At 36.3% G+C, this 21,216-nt stretch overlaps 1 protein-coding gene across 1 annotated transcript in view; it reads left to right on the top strand.

The window, feature by feature from the left end:
- MMP16 (matrix metallopeptidase 16) overlaps positions 1–21,216 on the top strand; it is a 182,881-nt gene that overhangs the window by 130,291 nt on the left and 31,374 nt on the right. Inside the window, exons 5-6 of the mRNA XM_005150847.4 lie at positions 200–361; positions 3,225–3,442. Coding sequence (XP_005150904.1) covers positions 200–361; positions 3,225–3,442 — 380 coding nt within the window. The remainder of the gene's footprint in view (positions 1–199; positions 362–3,224; positions 3,443–21,216) is intronic.

Here is a 21,216-nt window from a genome sequence, read left to right on the forward strand (position 1 = left end):
TAACAAAACTGGTTTCCTTGTTTAGAAAAAGGGAAAGCTACCTTTACTACTACATTACCCTTATGAGTAATTATTAAGTTGCCTTGTAAAGTGCAGATTCAGTGAAAACATCTTTCAAGTCCAGAATCCTCCAATTGTGTTATTTCTGTTGCTATGCTTATGGTTTTAAAGGTCATTTTTCCCTTTCTTCTCTTCACAGGAAATGATCTGTTTCTAGTTGCAGTGCATGAACTGGGACATGCTCTGGGCTTGGAGCACTCTAATGATCCCACTGCAATCATGGCTCCATTTTATCAGTATATGGAAACTGACAACTTCAAACTACCTAATGATGATTTACAAGGCATCCAGAAGATATACGGTATGTCATACTCTCATTAAGCAACCTAAGTGCTTAATGCTAAGAACACACTGTAGGTACTCCTGTCGATACTACCTCCCCAAGAGAGTTTGTTAGTATAGACTCTGCCAGCTGTTATGCCAAAGGCCATTTTGTGAGTAAGCCAGAGATTTTGATGAAGCTCTTATACTTTGTTTCTCACTGTTTAGAACTTGCATTCAAATTTTCAATCAGCTGGAATAGTAATTTTGGATGTTTTAAGAAGCGATAGACATTATCAGCAAAAGGATCCCAAACTATTAAACTATTAAGAAATGCAGGCCTTCAATCATAATATGTAGTAGTCCAAGCTTGTATAGCTGGATTGATTGCTTCCTTGGTTTTCAGTTTCCGGGGTGACAAAATTTGTGGTCCCAGAAAAACCCTTTCTTGTGATAACTATAGAAAACTGATCTGAAAACAATGTTATTGCCAGTCCAAGATTTTGAGCTTCCTAGGGGGGAAAAATACCCACTTCTAAAGAATACATATGTTTGTTTAGGGGGGGTTTGTGGCCTGATAAGAGACATAATGTAGATAAATTCTACATGTATTGAATTCAGTTTGGCAAGGCAAGCTAATTGAAAATAAAAAACAAAATAATAATATTATTCTTATGGGTCAAAAAAATAACATTATTCTTATGGGTCGAAGTAACACTAACTCCCATATTACTATTCCTTATGTTTCCAAAGACATGGGTTTGGGTTTAGTTTTAAAGACTTTGATTCCATTGGTATATGTTAAACAGTCTGGGGTTTTTTTCTGTGGTATCTCTATGTTAATGCTATGTATCTGGTACACATCATTTGAAATTGCCTTGCTTAATATTCCCCTATTAATTCTGTATTGCATTAAATTTTTTACTTACAATTATTTTCATTTGAAAGGTTTTCCATGTTGAATATTATCAGGCTATTGCTTGTTTACCTTCATTACTAGAAAGGACAGCTGTGATCATGTAGAATTTCTGTACTGCTAGCTAGAACTCTGCAGCCTCCATGATGTTTTATGTTAAACTTTTATTGCTTAACAAGCACTGATGCATATTTTCATAAAGCATAAATAGCAATTTCTAAATAATTGGCTAATGAAGTCTTGTTTGGTTGTTTTATTTTTCCTGTGCGATTAGATGGAAGGAAGGTTGTTTCTCATGACCTCATAAGTTGGTAGTCTAGACTTGAGGGCTAGACAAGAATTCTGTGCTGAAAACTAACTGCTAAGCTCTAACAGCTGTGGGCTATACATTAAGAGAAATGTGTTACCCCTGGGAAGTAATATCTAACATCACCACCAAATGGCATATGAAAGCTTTCTTTTGGGGTGAAAAACTTTCCAACATTAGCTACTGAAAACTGATTCCTTTGCTTCCTTTAAAATCAAGAGGTGATCTGGAATCATATGCCTCAATAAAAATGTCACACCTATTAAAATAATTACTTTGGTCTGCAGTATTCCTTGAAACACCATTATTAGCTGTAAATTATAAAGGTCACAAGCCTTAAAACTGTGAATGAAATAAATGTCTTATTAAATTACATAACAACCATTTGGAGAGCTTAATATCTCCTTACATAGTCCATCTGATTTTTTTTTAAATTTTGGTTTTCTTTCAATGTATCAGAAATTTAAATGCCATTTATGCAGATTTATAGTTTTACAGTTGTCTTAATCTTTGAAAGTCTTTCTGAAGCTGTTCATACAAATTATACTTATTTTTTAAAGTCAAAATTGATGATGTATTTTAATGACTGGGAGAGAGGCCTAAATAGAATGAGCAAAATTAAAGTGTTCTTCTTATTTCTAGAAATCTTACTGATCCAACTGAAACTTCTTATATTTTGTACATGGAAAATATAAGTAATCATAATAATGTGTAGAAAGGGAAAGGCATTGTCAGTACAACCATTGTAAGTCATTTAGTATGCTGTTGGGGTTAGGAACAACATCTGTCTAGGATGGCCTTTTGACTTTCAGGTAGAGAAATTATGAGTGGGATAGTTATTTCACTTGTCATCAAACTCTGTATATTTTGACAGATAATGTATTTGAAAGAAGAAAAACATTTTAAAATTGCTGCACCAAGTTTTAGTTTTTCACTTTATTTCTTTTTAATCCATTTATCTTCAGAACAATCCCCTTAATTAGTAGGCATCTAAGTTTGTAAGACTCATTGAAAAGAAAATTAAAATAAGACTTAATTTCAGAATATTGAATAAAACTTGTGAATTATGTTTTTTGTTTATACGGATGCCTAGAATCTGAAGTCCAGTTTCAATAGCTTCTGTAAATAGCAAGGGGTACTGGGGAGAGCTTGGAATGTTCTGTCACTAGTGCACATGACACTACTGGGCCTACATATTGGGTCTTTAGGAAATATCAGGTATGCTACATATATGTGTATGTAAATTGGTGAGTGAAAAAAAAATGAGTTGCAAATCCATTAACTTCTGATGATTCTATTAGGATCAGGTTTTTTATTTTCTTTTATTTTGTACAATAGGCAATGATTCTGTTTTAACAGTTCTTACTCAGTTGGTAAATTATGCTCTACAAACCACATCTCTTCTAAAATAATGGTGGACTACGCATCTTTTGCAGATTTTATTTAAACTTTATTCCAGTAAGGAAAGAAGATTCTGGATAGAGAAAAGTAATTATTTTCCTTGGGTTTGGTAGTTGTTTGTTATACCCTTTAACAAGACAGGAAAAGTGTGTTAGGTCACTTTCTCCATTCCCTTTTCCCTGCAGGATTTGCACTGCTTACAGCAGGTTTTTGTTGTGTATTTCTTTTGAGTACCTCTGGTGGGCATTTAAATTACATCCTGCTGCTATATTTTTAAAGGTCCACCTGACAGGATCCCACCACCAACAAGACCTCTGCCAACAGTGCCCCCACATCGTTCAATCCCTCCAGCAGACCCACGGAAGAATGACAAGCAACCTAAACCTCCCCGGCCACCCACTGGTGACAAACCTTCCTATCCTGGAGCCAAGCCTAACATCTGTGATGGGAACTTCAACACTCTGGCTATTCTTCGCCGGGAAATGTTTGTTTTCAAGGTAGGAGGCTGTGAATTTTTCAATGTTACATCAAATGTCTGCATTTCTCCTTTTCTTTTGTTAAAAGCAAACTCCCATTCATCATGACTCCACTTTCCCAGACTGCTCACAGTCAGAAAGTTCAAGAAAGAAATTAAAAAATAAACATACACATGGTTTCAGCGTCTAGCAGAGGACTGCTGTAATACTCTATTCTGGGAAAACACCCGTGTCAGCAGAAACTCTAATGCCTCAAAATGCAAGGGTAAATAAATGCTGTATGTTATGGAGAGATAAAAAGTTTAAATAAGTCATGAATAATAGGAATGATTTTGCTGGGAATACAGCCACATCCAGAAATACAGTAGATATTGTGTCTTCAATGCCTTATTTTTTTCCATGGAGCTATAATTTTAACTTTACAATTAGATCTGTCATTTATAAAGGAAGTTTGTCATTGTGTTGTGGTTGCCTTGAAACCACAATATCTCAGTAAAGGTCTTTGCCACAGAAATCTTATTGCAAATGTGTCATTGTTTATTTCCATTTATCTCCTTGCTCTGAGCTGAAAATGTGGTATATACAACAAATTAAAATAAACTAATGGAACTGAAAGGCAGTCTTTTGATAGAAGGACTTTGCTAAGACTCATGGACATCAAGACTATTTTAGGAGGATGATCTGCAATATGTTTTCCAGAAGGCATTGAATGTTGAAGAATAATTAAGAGTCCTTATTATTTGGGCTCTTAAATTAACTTGCTGACAGATAGTGCTGCAGAAATGTTCCAGAAAAAGGCAACAGGATAATCTGTTATTTTTAAACTACTGGTGTGTCAAATTTGCTTAAGCAATATAAAGTGGGATCTTTGTTTTATATGATATGATTCTTTATAACTTCAACATCATAGGTAGAGAAGAAGGGACTTTCACATGAACAAATAAATTTTCCTTCAGCAGTAGTGTAAGTATTAGGGAAGTGCAATGAATTTGTCTGAAAACATGAAGCTCCCAATTCAACGTCTTTTGTTGTCCTTTCTGATAGGACCCCTTCCACCCTTGCATGTTTTGATTTTATGTAATCTATCACTCCAGGTAAACCTTATTAGTAATGCTACCCAGGCTTTCACTTTCTTTAGGATACCTGAAAAAATACGTACAAATAGCTTTACATTAATTCATTCAAAATTATTGGGCTACCTTCACAACCCAATGAGCAGGAAACATTTTTTTCTATAAACAGCTAAGGATTTAGCTGGTCCTGGGGCATTTAGCCTTTTACATTTGAATAGATGGGAAGTCTTCAAATACTGTGAGGTCCTGAACCATCAGTCTTTTTATGACTAAAACTCAAAGGTTAAGGAAGAATCTAATTTGCTAACTTGACATTAAACAGGGTAGTAAAATACCTACTTCAATCTCATGTCATCCACCTCAACATCAATAGAACAAACTCTCATTTATTTTAGGCATAAATGGATAAATAGTGAAATATTATCCCACTTATACAAAATTTCCTGTCTAGCCAAGTTTGTGTTCCTGGATGAATAAATTCATCACCATTATTAATCACTTTTACCTATTCTGACTGAAAATACAAAGACATTTTCTCCAGAAATGTTTACTGTTTACTTCCTTAACACTAAATACTTACTATACTGTTTGTGTGCTTACTAGTGTGCAAACTACATTTATATTCAGAAATTAAAACTCCATTCATAATCCACACCCTAATGAGGAAACATGGGAAAACTTTGTCAGAGAAAAATGACCAATAACAGGGTGTTTACAGATTTCATGTTTAGTCTGAGTTTCTGAAATAAAATTGCTGCAATCGTAAAAGCAACATGTTGGGAACAGAAGAAAGAGAAGACCTTTGTCCAGATTAATTTCTTTAAGAAAGTTCTTAAGTTCATAAAATTCTCCTTTTTTCCTCAGGGTACATAGGAGCATGGCAAAGCATGATTGGATTAGCATACTGAGTAACAGAGTTTACTGACATATATGTAGAAACTTGACTTTGTAGTCTGACTGTGAATGCTTGAGCTGGTAGGCCTTAACTTTCTGTTTTGTACATTATTGTGCTAATGAAGATATTTGTCTGCTAAAGGATTTTCACTACCTGTTTGATAATATTGTTTTTCTTGGGGGTGTGGGGCTAGTGTATGGGGAGAAGTATAAAAAGGACAGAAAAGGGGAGAAGGAATTAAAAATGTCAGGGGGGTATTAATAATTTCCTCCTTACTTTGCAGAACCTCAGGGTGGCAGGTTATAAGGAAATGTTCCACATCAGACTGTAGCAGAAGAAGCGCAGGAATTAATTCTCAGAAGGTATAAACAGGAATAGGGACTGAATACAGGAAGGGCATCCAGCCATGGAAGAAGTGAAGCTGGAGGTTCTGTGGCCTGGCAAAATCAAAAAAGCAAGCCTTTTTGCACTTGCCCCGCAATGATAGTACAAGGATATATTGAGAAATGATGGGGTGAGAGTCAAGTACAGAGAGGTGGAGAAGAAAAGTGGATTGATGGCAATACTGTACCAGGTGGAAACAATTAAAGAAGAATTATGACCTTCACTGAAAGAATTATTGCTGGATAGTTCCCAGATGAGTTAAATTAATAAAGTTGGAGGATAATCAAATAATATCCTTTTCTTTCTTTGTCTTTATCTACAGGTCTGTAATGATTGTGTAGTGGCAGATTTTACTGCCAGGTAAAATCTGCCATGTATGCCACGTACATTTTCAAATAGACACTTTTTAATCTCATGGGCAAGTCTGAAGCTCAGGAGCTCAATTTGTTTAAATAATCTTTGAAATTGTTTGGGAACTTAACAGTTGAAGAATGTGAGCCTTTTTTAATAATTAAATTCTAATCTAAACATAAAAATGAGGCACAAAAGATAACAGTGTATGATACACTGTGGATTTTCATAAAAGATGGCAAACAATATTAATTTCAAGATTCTCCTGGCTGTTGAGCTATTAAGTGCACTTAAGAGTATCAGAATATTAGAAACAATTTCTGTGTTCAGTTGAACTGATAAGCTTTGTCTGTGGTTTTTAGACTATCTGGCATTCTTGAATGAGTATATCCAAAGTAAAACTGAAAAACGTTGAACTTAAAGGAAAAATTGAATTTACACTCATCCATCCCTCTTTTATTGTTTTGCCATCACTTTGGCAAAGCATCAGTCCTAGCAATACTTGATAAAAATAGTAGGGTTATAGAAAAGAAATAAAGAGGAACTGTTCTTGATCTAATATGAACAGTAAACGCAAAAGTAAAGCAATGAACTTGTTAAAGATTCCCCAAAAGCCAACAAATAAAATTAAAATTTGGTGGACCTGTTGTTTTCGTAGAAATTATTGGATTTTAAGGAAAGCAAAACTGTTTGTTACCAAATATACTGGATTACTGACATATAAATATATTGTCTCAAAGGGACTTCTTCCTGAATTCTTTGAATTAGATGCCCTTAAAATGCCTCTTCTATCTGGAAGTCTTGGAGGCACAGTATGCTATAGAAGAAAAATATCAGTTAAAATCAAAGTATTGTAGCTATTGGTTTCGGTTGTCATCCAGTGTTATTTTGAAGTGTATGAAATTTGTCTTAATTGAATGCATTTTTTTTAATCACTGCTATTACTTGGTACGTTTGAGCTGCTATAAGCAACCATCAGGATAGAAGAATGTCTGTGCCAGAATTAATGAGTGCCAAGTTTTTATCTTGAGATTCCAGTTAGCTTCTGTATTTATGCTGAATGCAATTAGTAATTAGCTGTCACACTCATTTCCAATCTTTTCTCTAGCTATTTTCTCTTTCTGTTTAGTTAGAACTCTCCTGGGACAAAAAAAAAATGTTGAAAAACAAATTGGCCTTCCTTTTCTGGGAAAGTTGTGCAAAGTGGCATGACACTGTCTGCCTTTAATGGAAAAATCTCTCAGCCATTTTATATAGCAATATGTGGTGTCTGACAACACTGTCTTCTCCTTAAAGACTCTTGAGAGTACCTCCAGGGCTACTGCATCATGAAAAGAAACCCCATTGTCTAAGGTCACCAGAAAAGATCCATTAGTGAGGATGTTTACAGCATATATTTCTACTTTTTCCTCTTTACTGTGCAGTTCAAACTCCTTTTCCAGCCTTCTGAAGCAAAACAGTTTTGAAGATAGTCTAGAATGTCCTATCAGTAAAGGGACTTATGTTAACATGTTCTGAATCTTTTACACTGTTAAAAAAAATGCTGGTTGAAGGAAGCCAGTGATTGCACAGAATGTATTGTCTCACAAAGAATGCAGATCAGTTGACAGTGGTTGCTTATTCTGTTATTTTTGAGGTGTGTATAGCTTGTTTGACTCTACGTGCTGATTGTTACTTGGCAACAAAACTACCTCTAGCTCTGTTTCAACAATCTGTGTTATTGCTGTTAATATCCTTTTTTCTTTATGTCCTTTTCAGTTTCACAGATTTTAACAAAGTGCTTAGTTTTTTGAACTGGTTAAATCTAGAAAAGTAAGCACTAAATGTGTAGAACTTGTTCTATGACTAAGTTAGAGGGACAAGTCACGGCTCTTTATGTGGCAGTTTTTTGCCTCACAGAACTTCTCATGGAGGTTGCACCGGCCCATTCTTTTTTTGATGCTAAATCTTTAAGAAACAAATTAATAGATCCTATATAATCTATAATGAATTTAGTATTCATATTGGAAAAGTTGACTCACTCCTAGAAGAACAGCATTTTTAGCCACTGTTGTATGCTAAGGTGTTTGTTGAAATATAATGTAAGTATAAGAGAAAGAAACTTGTCCATTAGACAAATAGCATTTATAGCTGAGAGAAATGTCTTCTGAAATGTTAACATTACAGATGGTAGAACATGGAACTAATTTTAGGAAGGCCTTAGCAGGCTGTGTTTTACTATTTTATAGTAATTTCTCCACAACTTGCAGAAATTTGTTTTCTGACTCTTCATCTGCTAAGAACCATTGTAAAAACATTTATGACGTGCCAAACAGCCAAGCCAATTAGGCTGCCATTACCCCTTGGCATTAGTTTAGACTGCAGTGCCTTTCATACATAACTGTATAGATGCCATTTAATATCCCTTTCAGAACTGTGTATTTATACAGGGTAGGCTGTTAAACACAAAAGGAAAAGGAAAACTGTTTCTTGATATGTGGCAAACACATGAGGAATTTTTAAAGCATTGTAGCATTGACTATTTAATCATAACTGGTAGGTCTAATAAAAAAATCTGTGAGATGGAGGGAAAATAATAATAAAAAGTAGAGACAAAGAAACAGCTGCAGTATGAGGCTTGACTCTACCTTATTTGAAAGCAGGCATTTTTTCAAAGCTCTTGCGGCCTGTTTGTGTAGCTGGTTTTTGTCGCATGGTGCTGTGGATTTCTGGGCTGTCAGTTGCAGCCTGGGAAAGTTCAGCAGAGGATACTATGGAAGTAAACACTTTGGGGTCTGAGAGGGAAAACCACTTAACATCTCAGCTATAAAAGAGGGGGAACAGGAGGTCAGAAGTAGCTAAGTTTGCAGAGAGCAGACTCCTTTCCCCCTACTTTTTTATATCTTTATGTTAGGATGAACAATCTAGTGGAATTCACCATTTTTTAACTCATCAGGGAGAAGAACTGCTTTAATTCAGTAATTTATCAGGTAATTCAGGTTATATGCTGAAAAGGAAGAAGAAAAGCAGCAAAAACTCAGTGCAGATTTCAGTTTATCACAGCAGACCAAGTCCATTGGAAATGTACAGGATGGATGTTTTTTGACACAAAACCAAATTGTAGGATATCAAGAACAGAAAAAACAGAAACATGCTGGAATACTAAAAATTCATAGCTTGTATATTTTTGGTAAATGTATACTTTCACTGAGAGATGTAAAATTTTTTACCAATGTTGCCTAAACCTCTCAGTGTGCTTCTAAGCTAGGGAAGGGTTTTAGCTAACACATTTCACAGGTTTAAAATGTAAAGCACAGTCTGTTCATCACTGTATGTAAAGTAGGTAGCATATTCCATTCAGTGGCAGAGGAATTTAGACCAGAATGTAATCATCTGGGTAATAATAGTACCACAATAGTTCAATTAGAAATCCTTCTACCCTCTAACCTTTTAAAAAATTCTCTTGTTCTTTATTACATAGTTTTATGTTGATTCGAAAGATGGCAAACCAGTATAGCTATTCTTATTATGTAGCACGTACTAACCTACAGGTATATTTCTACACACATAAATATTACACAAAGCTCTAAAAAGTCAGAGCTATAGTATTAGGGCTTTATTTACAAGAGTGTTGGTGTAATGGATATATGTTACTGAAACTTGTAAGCAACTTGAACTGATCAGCTGGTTGTAGTTTCTGGCTAATAGAATTCCTATTATTCATGTACTAGCCCATTAAGAAGGATAACCTTAGCAGGATGCATGACTCAGTATCTTCAGCAGGGCTTTAGATTTGCCTGAAGAAAGAGTTTTGGTTTTTTTTCCCCCAAATTGCTATGTTTTCATTGGCAAACAATGTAGTGTGAAAGGATTTGATCAGTAGCAGAGCAGATGGTACTGAGCTCCTCTCATGTCCATCATATGTGCTTTGCTTTTAATTAGACACAGTCTGTCCTCTGAGGCCAAATAGTTCCACTATACATGTGGTTCAGATTTTTCTGAAGGGTAGCTATCCCTTAGGCACTGGTATCTTTGACTGTGGAGCCCTTTGAGAGCATATCACACAGGCATTTCATCTAATGCAAATGGTGCTTCCATCTTCTGAACATGTCATTGCTCACACCATCTTGACTGAAATAAAACATCACATGTTATTTCTCCTGAAGCTATTTTTTGCATGACAGGATAGCTTGATTACCTTCATACTGTGAGTTTGGATGATGTGCATTGCAACATAGTCCAGGGAGAAAAGGTAGAGACAGATGCTGAGACATCACTTTGACCTTACAGATGAATATCCTTCTGAATTTTCTTTTCCCTCTGAGAAAAGCAAGGCAGAATGCCTTGTTTAAATTCAGTTTAAACATAAGAAAAACCTTTTTCTGGAACGTGTTATCCAGAGAGCTTGTGGAGTCTCCATCTTTGGAGACAGTAAAGATCTTACTGGACCTGGACCTAGTCAACTGGCTGTAGCTGACTCTTCTTTGAGGAAAGGTAGGGATTGGATCTCTAGAGGTGTCTTCCAACCTCAATCCTTCTGTGATTTTGTGTAGCAATTGAAATATGAGCACTATAAGGTATAGTCTCCCAAAATGTTTCTGTGTTACCTTTTTTCTGCACTTTCCTCCAAAGTATCTTTTGAATATTTCTTCATACTTCTCCAAAACCTCCAGAGGTCCCTTCTAACCTCATCCATTCTGTGATTCTGTAAATCCACTGAAATGTCACTGTTTCACCCACTCATTTCCCAATAGTGTTTAATCCATCATCTCTTTGGGGATATAGTCCTCACAGACAATAGCTAGTGAGACTTAGTCAAGAGTCTGTTCTGTGACTTCTGTATTCAGGTCAGAAGAGATCAAGCAGAGGAGATTGTGGTGTGTGGCTGCTGCTGAGAAAGCACTAACAAGGGAATTGCAGGGGAAGGAATATCTGCCCTTTCCAGCTGTGTGAGACAGATCCACTACTGTCTCTAACCCTTGTCTCAGCTTACAGGGGAAGTCACCCTCCTTTCTATGGTCAGGCTGTGGGCTAAAAGACTTTATTCAAAGATCGACTTGGTCCTGTCTCTGTGAGACTCTTACCATCTCATGGTGAGCCAGTAATACCTACCAGGTGAGCCCCCTACTCCAGAGAGTCCTCACAAATTACAAAGAGGTACTTCAGGCTTCAAGAGTTTTCACAGTGGGATGGACAGACTGAATTTAACAGAAATGCTCAAGTACTTATCTGAACTCATTTACAAATGTGGTAGTAGGATTTGGGACAATATTCATACAGGTTTAAATAGTTAAATGTGAATCTTTAAAAAATATCTCATTTCTTTTTTAATTTTAATCTAATAAATACTGGAAAATATAAGAATAAGTACTTGTAAATCATAGGCCAAAACTCCACGAATTTGTCATTTTTTTAGAAGTAGGATTTTTTTGTTATTTTTTAGTAAAGTCGAATTGGCAAATCTGAAGATCTCAGTTACCTTCTTTATGGAAAAGGATAGAGTAGGTCAAATTTTAAATATTCTCATTTATATATTTCTATATATTTATATTTTTAAAAAATGACTTTTTCTTGATGCCCCCAAAATAATTCCAACAAATAATAGCCTACTTAGATGGTGTTAGTTGTGTATTTAGAATTGCTTTTTCTTACTCATAGAATATAACTGTGTATTTAGGATTGCTGTTTTTTTTTTAGTCATTGAATATAACTGTTTTTTTTTAATTTCCATACGTTAGGAAGTTGACCATTCACATAATTCTGCTTTCAGTGAGAACAAGTCTTGCATACTGTCATATGCAAGAACTATAGAAAATTTGTAGTTCTGTATAGCACTATTAAAAAAGTGAAAGACATTAAAAATACAGATAAAAACATGTACATGAAAGACTTTGATCTGGCAGATTTGATTGATTGATTGATGGCTTGGCTTCGCAAGTGAAGATTTGGGAAGGGTTTTAACCATGCTTACTACAAGCATGATGACCAAGGGCATGTGGGATAGTCAAATCTGGTTGGAAAAAAAGGCTGCTTAGGCAATCAGGAAGTTTCCGACCAGGACTGTCATCTCCTGGGGCAATCTCGAGCACCCCATGCCCTTATTTGCCTGCCTGTAAGATTGGATCTGCAGCTTCCCATGCACCTTGTCACCTACTAACTTGACCCTCACCTGTCCATACCGACAAGTGAGAGTAAACCCTTCCAGCCTGCGCAGTGGATTTTTTAGGTGGGGCGCAGTATGCGCAGAGCTGCCCCCCCTCTCCCCCCCCCCCGAATCTTCGTTAGTGAAGATAAGCCTTCCTCACAGTAGAAGGAAAACTCCTATCTTCAAACCCAAGCAGATGGAGCTCGTCTATCCTTAAAAGGTCTTCCATCTAAGAGAAGGACACTGACAGAGTTACTTCTTATGAATAACACAACCTAGCAGAGAATCTCAATGTTAAAAATGCATGCACATGAGCTCTCGGTAGTCTTAATCACTTAAGGACTAACTATGTGTATCAAAGTTAAAAGATCAAATCCTTTTTTTACTCACATTTATATTTGCTTGCTACAGACAGAGAATGCTGTGACCCAATTAATTATTCACTTATTATTTTACTACAACAAAAAAAGACTAACATAAAGCTTTAACTGAATGCTAGGGTAGAAAAGGTATTTAATTTTGTAGAACTTGCCTGTTTTCAGATTTTCTTAGCAAACTGGTTAAATATATTCCACGGGCAAGACAGTAGAGAAAAGCATTATAGACAGAAAATAATTGCAAAACCTCACATCAAGGAATAATCAAATTTACATGGAGGCATATCTTCAGTTTGGTACCACCAGAAAGTGTTGTAATATTAACAATACATTTTAATTGGGGCTACATTTTAATGGAACCAAAGGGAGTAATTGAAGAAACACTTCAAGCACAAGGCTTAATTAAAATTTCTTGTTGTACAAAATTGTGTCCTTTCAACTAATTTAGGTAAACATTTGGGGAAACAATTGGAATGTCTTGTAATGTAAACTTTTTTAAGCAGTGGTGTTGATCAGTGTTAGAAATGCATGCTTAATCTTGATTTACAGCTAAAGCTTTATATACCAGAAATACTTGCATATTTTTAATTTCTTTGTTTCTTTTATTTTTTTTCCATTGCAAGTGGTTTAAGGTCCACAATGCAGCCATTTTACCAGCATTTTAATTTTATTGTTCCTCTGAATTAGTAATTTCCTGTGCAAAGCACTGCACTACTAAACAGTTGAGGTCTGAAATAATTTAGAACATCTATGTTTATAGTCAACAAATAGTGAAACAATATTCACACTATTGAAAATCTATTGCAAAAATATCATAAAGTTATAGTAGATATTTAAATCCTACATTTTCTTCTTTTTTATAAGCTATAGCTTTAATATTTAATTTTAACTGTGCCTTCCTTGCCTACTGAGTGAAAACTTGACCCAGTTGAAAGTAATGGGGAAAAAAACATTGACTGTAACAGATTCAAGATTTTAGTTATTATTAAGTACCTTTGACATGACAGGGAGACCATCTATTTTGAGAAATATGTATGATATAAAATAACAGAAGAAACAGCAGATGAGCTTTTAATACCAAGCGTATGAGATTAAAAAAAAATTAAAAACAAAAGTTTTCCTGTACAAAATCAAAATTTGATTGTCCGTTCTGTAAATCAAAATGAGACAGGGATCATTTTAATTAACAATTTGACATATCTGTCCAGTGAGAATATCTTCACTGAGGAGAGTAGACTGTATTAGGTCAAGGGTTATACTTGATAGTGACAGAGTTCAACCCTTTCCCATTCTCCTTAGCTGTTCACCAGCATTTCTTCTCAGTTTTGTCACAATGGAGCCTTGGCTGATGTTCTGGAGTAATAATCTGACCAGCTCTTTATAATACCCACAGTCATTTACTGCTTCAAGTTGTACATTCCCAGCTTATTTGTAATCAGATAATATGTATTTTACAATATTATATATTCAGTTAGAAAATACTTCACTTTCTTCATGATCTAATCTGAGTGACAGAGAAAGTGAGCAAAGAAAATCAAATATCTACCATTTTCATATTCATGTTGTCATGACAGATACCACTGTTGGCTGCTCTTTGCTGGATATGCCACTTTTAATGGCCTGGTTTTATCTTTAGCCATTGCTGTCAACCTCAAAGTATCTGCTCAAATAGTGCTGCTCACTCACTGACTGCAGTGGGAAGTTCTCTAGTCTTTTTCTAAGTCTGCCACTTCCATGGGGGAGAAAATTTACATAGCCTTGCACCATGCTACTCAAAGCTGAATTTGATACTCAGATTTTTTTTTTGTTGTTGTTGTCAGCAAAATTTTGTAGATCACAAGCATTAAACTGAGATCAAGCAGTATATATTAGTGGCTTAGCTTGCAGCAGCTTGAATCCAGAATCACCCCTGTACACTCACAGAATTTCTTACATCATGTCTTCCCCTATTTCATATGTTACCAGCTTATCAGAGTCTACTGCTTAATTCATATCCAGGAGGAAATACTAATGCTTTCTCACTGTTTCTTGCTCCCACCTGTGGTTCTGACATTCCTCATCAGCGCACTGCTTTTGGTGTCCTCAGAGAATTCATGTGCAGTGGGCGGGAGGCAGGGTACGTGGTTGGATGAGCACTGCATCTGCTTTTAGGATTGCATTGATTGCATCTGTGTTGCAAAACTATGAGATTTTGCTTCAGAGATTATGAAGCTTCAAAGGAGGGACATGATTCTTTTAGGTCTTCAGAGAGGTAACAAATATCAAGGTGAGAATTGCCAATGCAGCTGCTTTCATGTATTGTACTTGTGTATGACACTTAGATTACCATCAGCTCATGCTATGTCCTCACCCACTGATCTTTATTTACAACTTATGGTAGTATTTAATTAGGAACATTTTGCCCAATTGTAATTTATTCTTTAAATATTTTTTTCTTCTTTCTTGTCAATGTTTTCCTATTATTAGTCATAGATTCATAGAATCACAGGATCACAGAACCATAGAAACATAGAATGGTTTCAGTTGTAAGGGACCTTCAGTGATCATCTCCTGCTGTGGGCAGGGACATACGCATGTATATGGAGAGAAACATAGATGTATATGAATTTATGGGTACAACAAAAATATTGAAAATACAGGTGATATAGTGATGTCATGTAAATATTAACATAAATGTATCCCAGTTCATTCTACAGTAAACATATTACTACTTAAAGGAAATTAAAACTATTACATCGAGAAAAATATTTTGAGTACTAATTTATGTTATCCCATAATATCAAGAATAGATTTTTGATAGTTGTTTTTAGCCAATCTTGGTGGATATAGTCTGTTGCTTCCTCATTTTCACAAGCTTTTGGTCAACAAGAGTGAATGATAATGACTCATTATTTTCACCATGAAAAGAGACTTAGAAGCTTCCTAGACATGCTTCAGTTCACAAGCCACAGACTTATAAATGTAGGTGAGCGTTATATTTTACTGAGTGAATCCTTCTCTGCTCTGTTGGAGTTTTTCCAGCGTTCTTGGTTTGTTAGTGATATCTAGCTGGATTAAAGAAACTAGAAACAAGTATTTATTAATCATTATTTCTCTGACTTCTTTCATTTTTTTTCACTGCCTGCATCTAGAAATTTTGATGGAGGTCATCCCTTCTCTTGGATTGTCAGTGACTTTTGTTTATCTAGTCTAATAGCCTCTATTCCATGCTGGTTTAATCTATATGTTTTGGGATAAAAATAGAGAAAGGGAGTTGAGTTTGTCTTCCTTTTTGATTTTAAGGGACTGCCTGAGTCATTACAGAGAGCCTGATGACTCAGACTTTCTTGTAGTAGTTGTTAAAATAGTCTGCTTACCTCTCAGGAAGATGGTGAAGCATCATGTTACAAGTGCTAGAAGATAAGGACAGACATGTGGAGAAAAGAGTTGTGATTTCATTAGAACAGCTGGTCTGTTTTGCTTGTACGTAGATGAGCATGTCCTGGACCATTTTCATATGTTTGTATGTCTATTCCTTACAAATGTGGCGTCAACAGTTTCAGACTTAGGCTGGTTTTCTCCAGGAAGACTTCTGTTCTAAGGTCTCTGCTATTGTTGGTAAAGCGATATAAACATAGTGCTAAAGAATATTGTAGAGCTGGGAAAAGAATCTTGAAAATACTTTTATGGTGATATCCTGTCTATTTCTAGGGAATTGCATGCTTTCAAATCCTCCTGACAATCTTACTAAAAGGAAAAAGGTAGTCCAAGGTTCTTAATTTTTTTTTTTTTTCAGGTTTTTTTTTTCTTTTTAATGGAATGGTGAAAGAGGCTATAAAAGAGTGGAAGAAAAGTGGAGAGTATGACATATAATGTCAGTAATGACTTGAAGAATTAAGGGAGTCGTAAAATTAGTATTACTGAGCTTTCAAATAGAATAGGCACTTACATTCTTGTCAGATTTAAACCAGCAAACTGTCTTAGAAAAGCATTGGTTATTTAGTTTCTGACAGAGTGCATCAAGAATGGAATGTGTTGGTGTAATAGAAGTACCAAGAAGTAGGTGTTGGTAAATGGAAAAGGAGATTTAAATCCTTTGAACATTATGTATACTGTACGTCCCATATTTCCAAGAACAGTGATCACCTGTTGACACAACCTGTAAAATCCAGGCCTCTCAGAAAGCCAGTCTTCATTCAGCTCGTTTTTACACTATTATTTGCAGAGACAGGCATAGCTGCTGCAAAGCAGATACCTTTACCTCATATTGTTATGCAGCTACTAATTAAACCTTTTAACACCTTTTCATTTTTTAGCCATCACTTGCCTGTTTGCAAAGATAGATCTATCAAGAATCCTTTGTTTGAGTTATATTACGTGGACAGGCATGTGTATTACTGAAAACATGTCATACTTTTTCCATTTGAGTCATCTCTGTTAGAGTATTTGAAGCTTAAATATGTACCTCAACAGAATACTTTTTTCTGAATGCCAGGAGAAATTCTTTTCATTTTTAATCAAGAACTTTTTTATTCCTTATAATTAAAAAAAGCCAATTTTTTTTTATATATTTTCATGGTGCAGAACATGCCACTGCTCCATGAACTTATGAAACTAAATGGCTTTTATGTGAAAGGGTTCAAGGTATTTTACAGATGGCTTTTGTAGTCTGAAAGTGTAATCATTACTGAGAAAATAAACAGTCAATGGCGCTGTAAAGGCCTAATGTTCATCCTGTGGATAAAGGGGTTTGTGCAGTACTTCATGTGCATGTGCTGTTTGCTGCAAAATATTCAAGGGAATGTGAGCACTTCAGAGATTCTTGGCTACAAGCCTAGATTTGATGTCTTTGGAGGTCTTTATTGTGCCTCTTTTATGGCTGACTGTTTGTTTCTTCATATTGGATCATCATCATGTGGCAATGGGAGCATTTTATAAAGTCTCGGTAATTTTAGTTATTTGGACAAAATCAGAATGAATTGAAATGCTGAGTTCAGTTAGGAATACAGAAAGTGAGTTTTGGGGTTTTGGTTTTTGTTTGGGTTTTGCTTTTTTTTTTGTAATCTAATGATTATTTGGCAAAGATAAAGCATTGATGACATGACTCTCATACCTGAGTTGTTACCATTAATATGTTCTGGGACACATGAGAAAAGCAATAGAACTGCGCAATCTTTTCTCCAGCTGCATCATAGTGCAAGGTCAGACTGTAGTCTGTGTAGCTGTCAGACTTGCAATCCAAATGGATACACTGGACAAATTCTGGTGTGAAAGATTTCCCAAGAAGAGCCAAGTGCTCCTGGAAGTATGTGATAGTGATACAGTACATGGTAATCTTCCATGTAAGGCAGAGACCAACCGTGTTGTAAGAGGTCTCTAAGATTGTTGAGTTGCATGTATGATTTTGTCTCTAAATTGGAGAGACATCAGTTTGATAGGCGGACCACTCGGTGGATAAAGAATTGGCTGGATGGCCGCATGCAAAGAGTTGTAGTCAACGGATCAATATCCAGCTGGAAGCCAGTAACAAGTGGTGTCCCTGTCATGGTTTGAGCATGTTTTGAGGGTGGTTTTGTTCAAGGTTTTTTTCCAGCCAGGTGGAGGAGGGGAGTCCGGGAGGAAGGAGAGACAGGGCACCTGACTCAGGCTAGTCAATGAGGTATTCCATACCATAGCACGTGATGCCCAGGATGCATACTGGGAAAGAGAAGGCTGGAGGGGGGAGCTCTGGAGAAAAATGGAGGAGGGAGCACATGGTGCTCGGCCAGGCAGGGTGGAGTGAGTTATGGGTCGGTGGCTGGTGGGGTGTTGTATTCTCTTCACTTGCTGTTTGCTGTATCATTATTATTTGTAGTAGTAAATGGCAGTAGGGGTTTTGTGTTATGCCTTAGCAATTAAACCATTCTTATCTCAATCCGTGGGGGCTACATTCTTTGGATTCTCCTTCCTAACTCTCCGGGAGTAGGGGGACTTGGTTTAAACTACGACAGTCCCTCAGGGATCACTGCTGGGACTAGTTTTGATCAAAATCTTTGTTGATGACATGGACAGTGGGATTGAGTGCACCCTCAGCAAGTCTGCCAATGACACCAAGCTGTGTGGTTCAGTTGATACACTGGAGGGAAGGAATGCCATCCAGAGGGACCTTGACACACTTGTGAGGTGGGCTGTTGCCAACCTTATGAAGTTTAACCATGCCAAGTGCAAGGTTCTACACCTCAGTCAGAGCAATCACAGGCACAGCTACAGGTTGGGCAGAGAAGAGATTCAGAGCAGCCCTGCCGAGAAGGACTTGGAGGTGTTGGTCAATGAGAAAATGAACATGAGCCAGCTTCAGTGTGTGCTCACAGCCCAGAAAGCCAACCGTATACTGGGCTGCATCAAAAAGAGTGTAGCCAGTAGGTTGAAGGAGGTGATCCTGCCCCTCTACTCTGCTCTTGTGAGACCTCACTTGGAGTATTGTGTGCAGTTCTGGTGCCCTCAACATAAAAAGGACATGGAACTGTTGGAACAAGTCCAAAGGAGGGGCACGAGGATGATCAGGGGACTGGAGCACCTCCCGTATGAAGACAGGCTGAGAAAGTTGGGGCTGTTGAGCCTGGAGAAGAGAAGGCTGCGTGGAGATCTCATAGAAGCCTTCCAGTATCTGAAGGGGGCCTACAGGGATGCTGGTGAGGGACTATTCATTAGGGACTGTAGTGATAGGTCAAAGGGGTTACAGATTGAGACTTAAACAGGAAGTTTAGATTGGATATAAGGAAGAAATTCTTTACTGTAAGGGTGGTGAGGCACTGGACTGGGTTGCCCAGGGAAGTTGTGAATGCTCCATACCTGGTGGTGTTCAAGGCCGGGTTGGAGAGGGCCTTCTGTCACATGGTTTAGTGTGAGGTGTCCCTGCCCATGGCAGAGGGATTGGAATTAGATCATCTTAAGGTCATTTCCAACCCTAACTGTTCTACGATTCTGTGATTCTACAATATAAGATCTAGTGTCATCCAGCCTCTGGTGATAATCAAAGACTCTATAGCACATTTTAAATGTATTCTGCATAGTTCTGCACAGTTTTTGCTTGAACTGAAAGTATTACATAGATACTCACAGGTTTTGATAGCTTCAGAATATTTTTGAAAATTTATACAAAGAAAATAAATGGGTAAATGCCATTGCTCCTGTGCACACATGTAAAATAGGGAGGATGGATAGATAGATATGCATCAAAAATCTTATAAAATGCTCAAATAAAATTTGATAATGAAGAAATTATAAAACACATTTGAGTAAGACTGAAAGAACTAAAATAAAAGATCTAATTAGAGAATCATTTGCTAATGAGAACAGAGCTGTAGCAAAATGAGGATACATAATTTCAAAATTAAATATTAACCAAATGTTCATCAAAGTGTTCTTAAATTCATTACTTCCATAGAGCACCAAACACTAATACCAGTCTTAAGAGATGTTTATTTTAGAATGAATTTTTTCATATGCATTAATTTAAATTTGATCGTTTAAAATGTAAAGATTTTTAAAAAGCCACTGTTTTCATCTGCACTGGAAAGGGCAACAGCAATCATATGCCCTTTGCAGTGCAGATGAAAGTAAGTTAGTTACCGCAGTTATTTACTGCACTCAATTGAGCAGACAGGGAAGGAGCAGGATTTAAATCAAGACATGTCTGCTAAAAGGTAACTATAGCCATGGTTGTGAATACTTCTTCAAGTAGGCCATGTTCACAATATTAACTTAAAGAGGTCATTTCTCTGACAGTTCTCTCTGAATTACACAAATCATGTGTCCTTAAAAAAATATTGATTAAAAAAAAATATTAATTGGCCTCTTTCGGCATTTTTCTTAAGCCTAAGGTCTGTTTTTAAGAGCTGCTTTTCTTTGCACATGTTTATATGTATTATACACGCAGTATTCAAAGAAGCACACAGAATATTTGGATAAACTAATAGCCGAGCAAATAAATGTCCAAAAGCCTTTCTGCATGGAAATGACCAAACTGCATAAGGCTGTTCATTGGCTTATGCAATTGGCTGAATTGGCACATTGGCTGAATATCTTGTTACATTTTGTTTAGGAAGAAATAATGTAAGTTCATAGTATTACACACCTTTTTTTAATATTTGCCTTGTAATATGCAAGGAATTTAGCAAAATTTCAACATATGATACCTAAAATAAATGTCACAGTTACAGTCTAAAAACATTAATTGTTTTATGTTCCTTTTATGGTGATTTTAGACAAAACAGTACCTCTGAAATAGTTGAATAATGAATGTTGTCTTTCAAGATAGAAAAAATATAGCACAGAAGAGTGATTTGCAAAATCTAGTCTAAATATGAATGGGTGTTTTTCAAAGCTAGCTTAAGAATTGCAGAATTCTCATAGAGCTTGTTGTCAGGCATTTGTTTTGTATACTGGAAATAAAATCAGAAATTCCTTAAATCTGCTACTAAACATGAAAGTGTTTTGAATTTTATAAAACCCCTCTGAGCAGGCAACAGTAGCTTGGTAAAGTGGCTCAGCTTCTCCTAAGGGGAGTCTCTTGGAACCAGCTGTAACCAGCTGTGTCCAGCATGGGTACTTTGTTGAAATTACTACAAAAA

Source organism: Melopsittacus undulatus, chromosome 1 (genome assembly GCF_012275295.1).
Source record: "Melopsittacus undulatus isolate bMelUnd1 chromosome 1, bMelUnd1.mat.Z, whole genome shotgun sequence".
NCBI classification, from domain to species: Eukaryota; Metazoa; Chordata; class Aves; order Psittaciformes; family Psittaculidae; genus Melopsittacus; species Melopsittacus undulatus.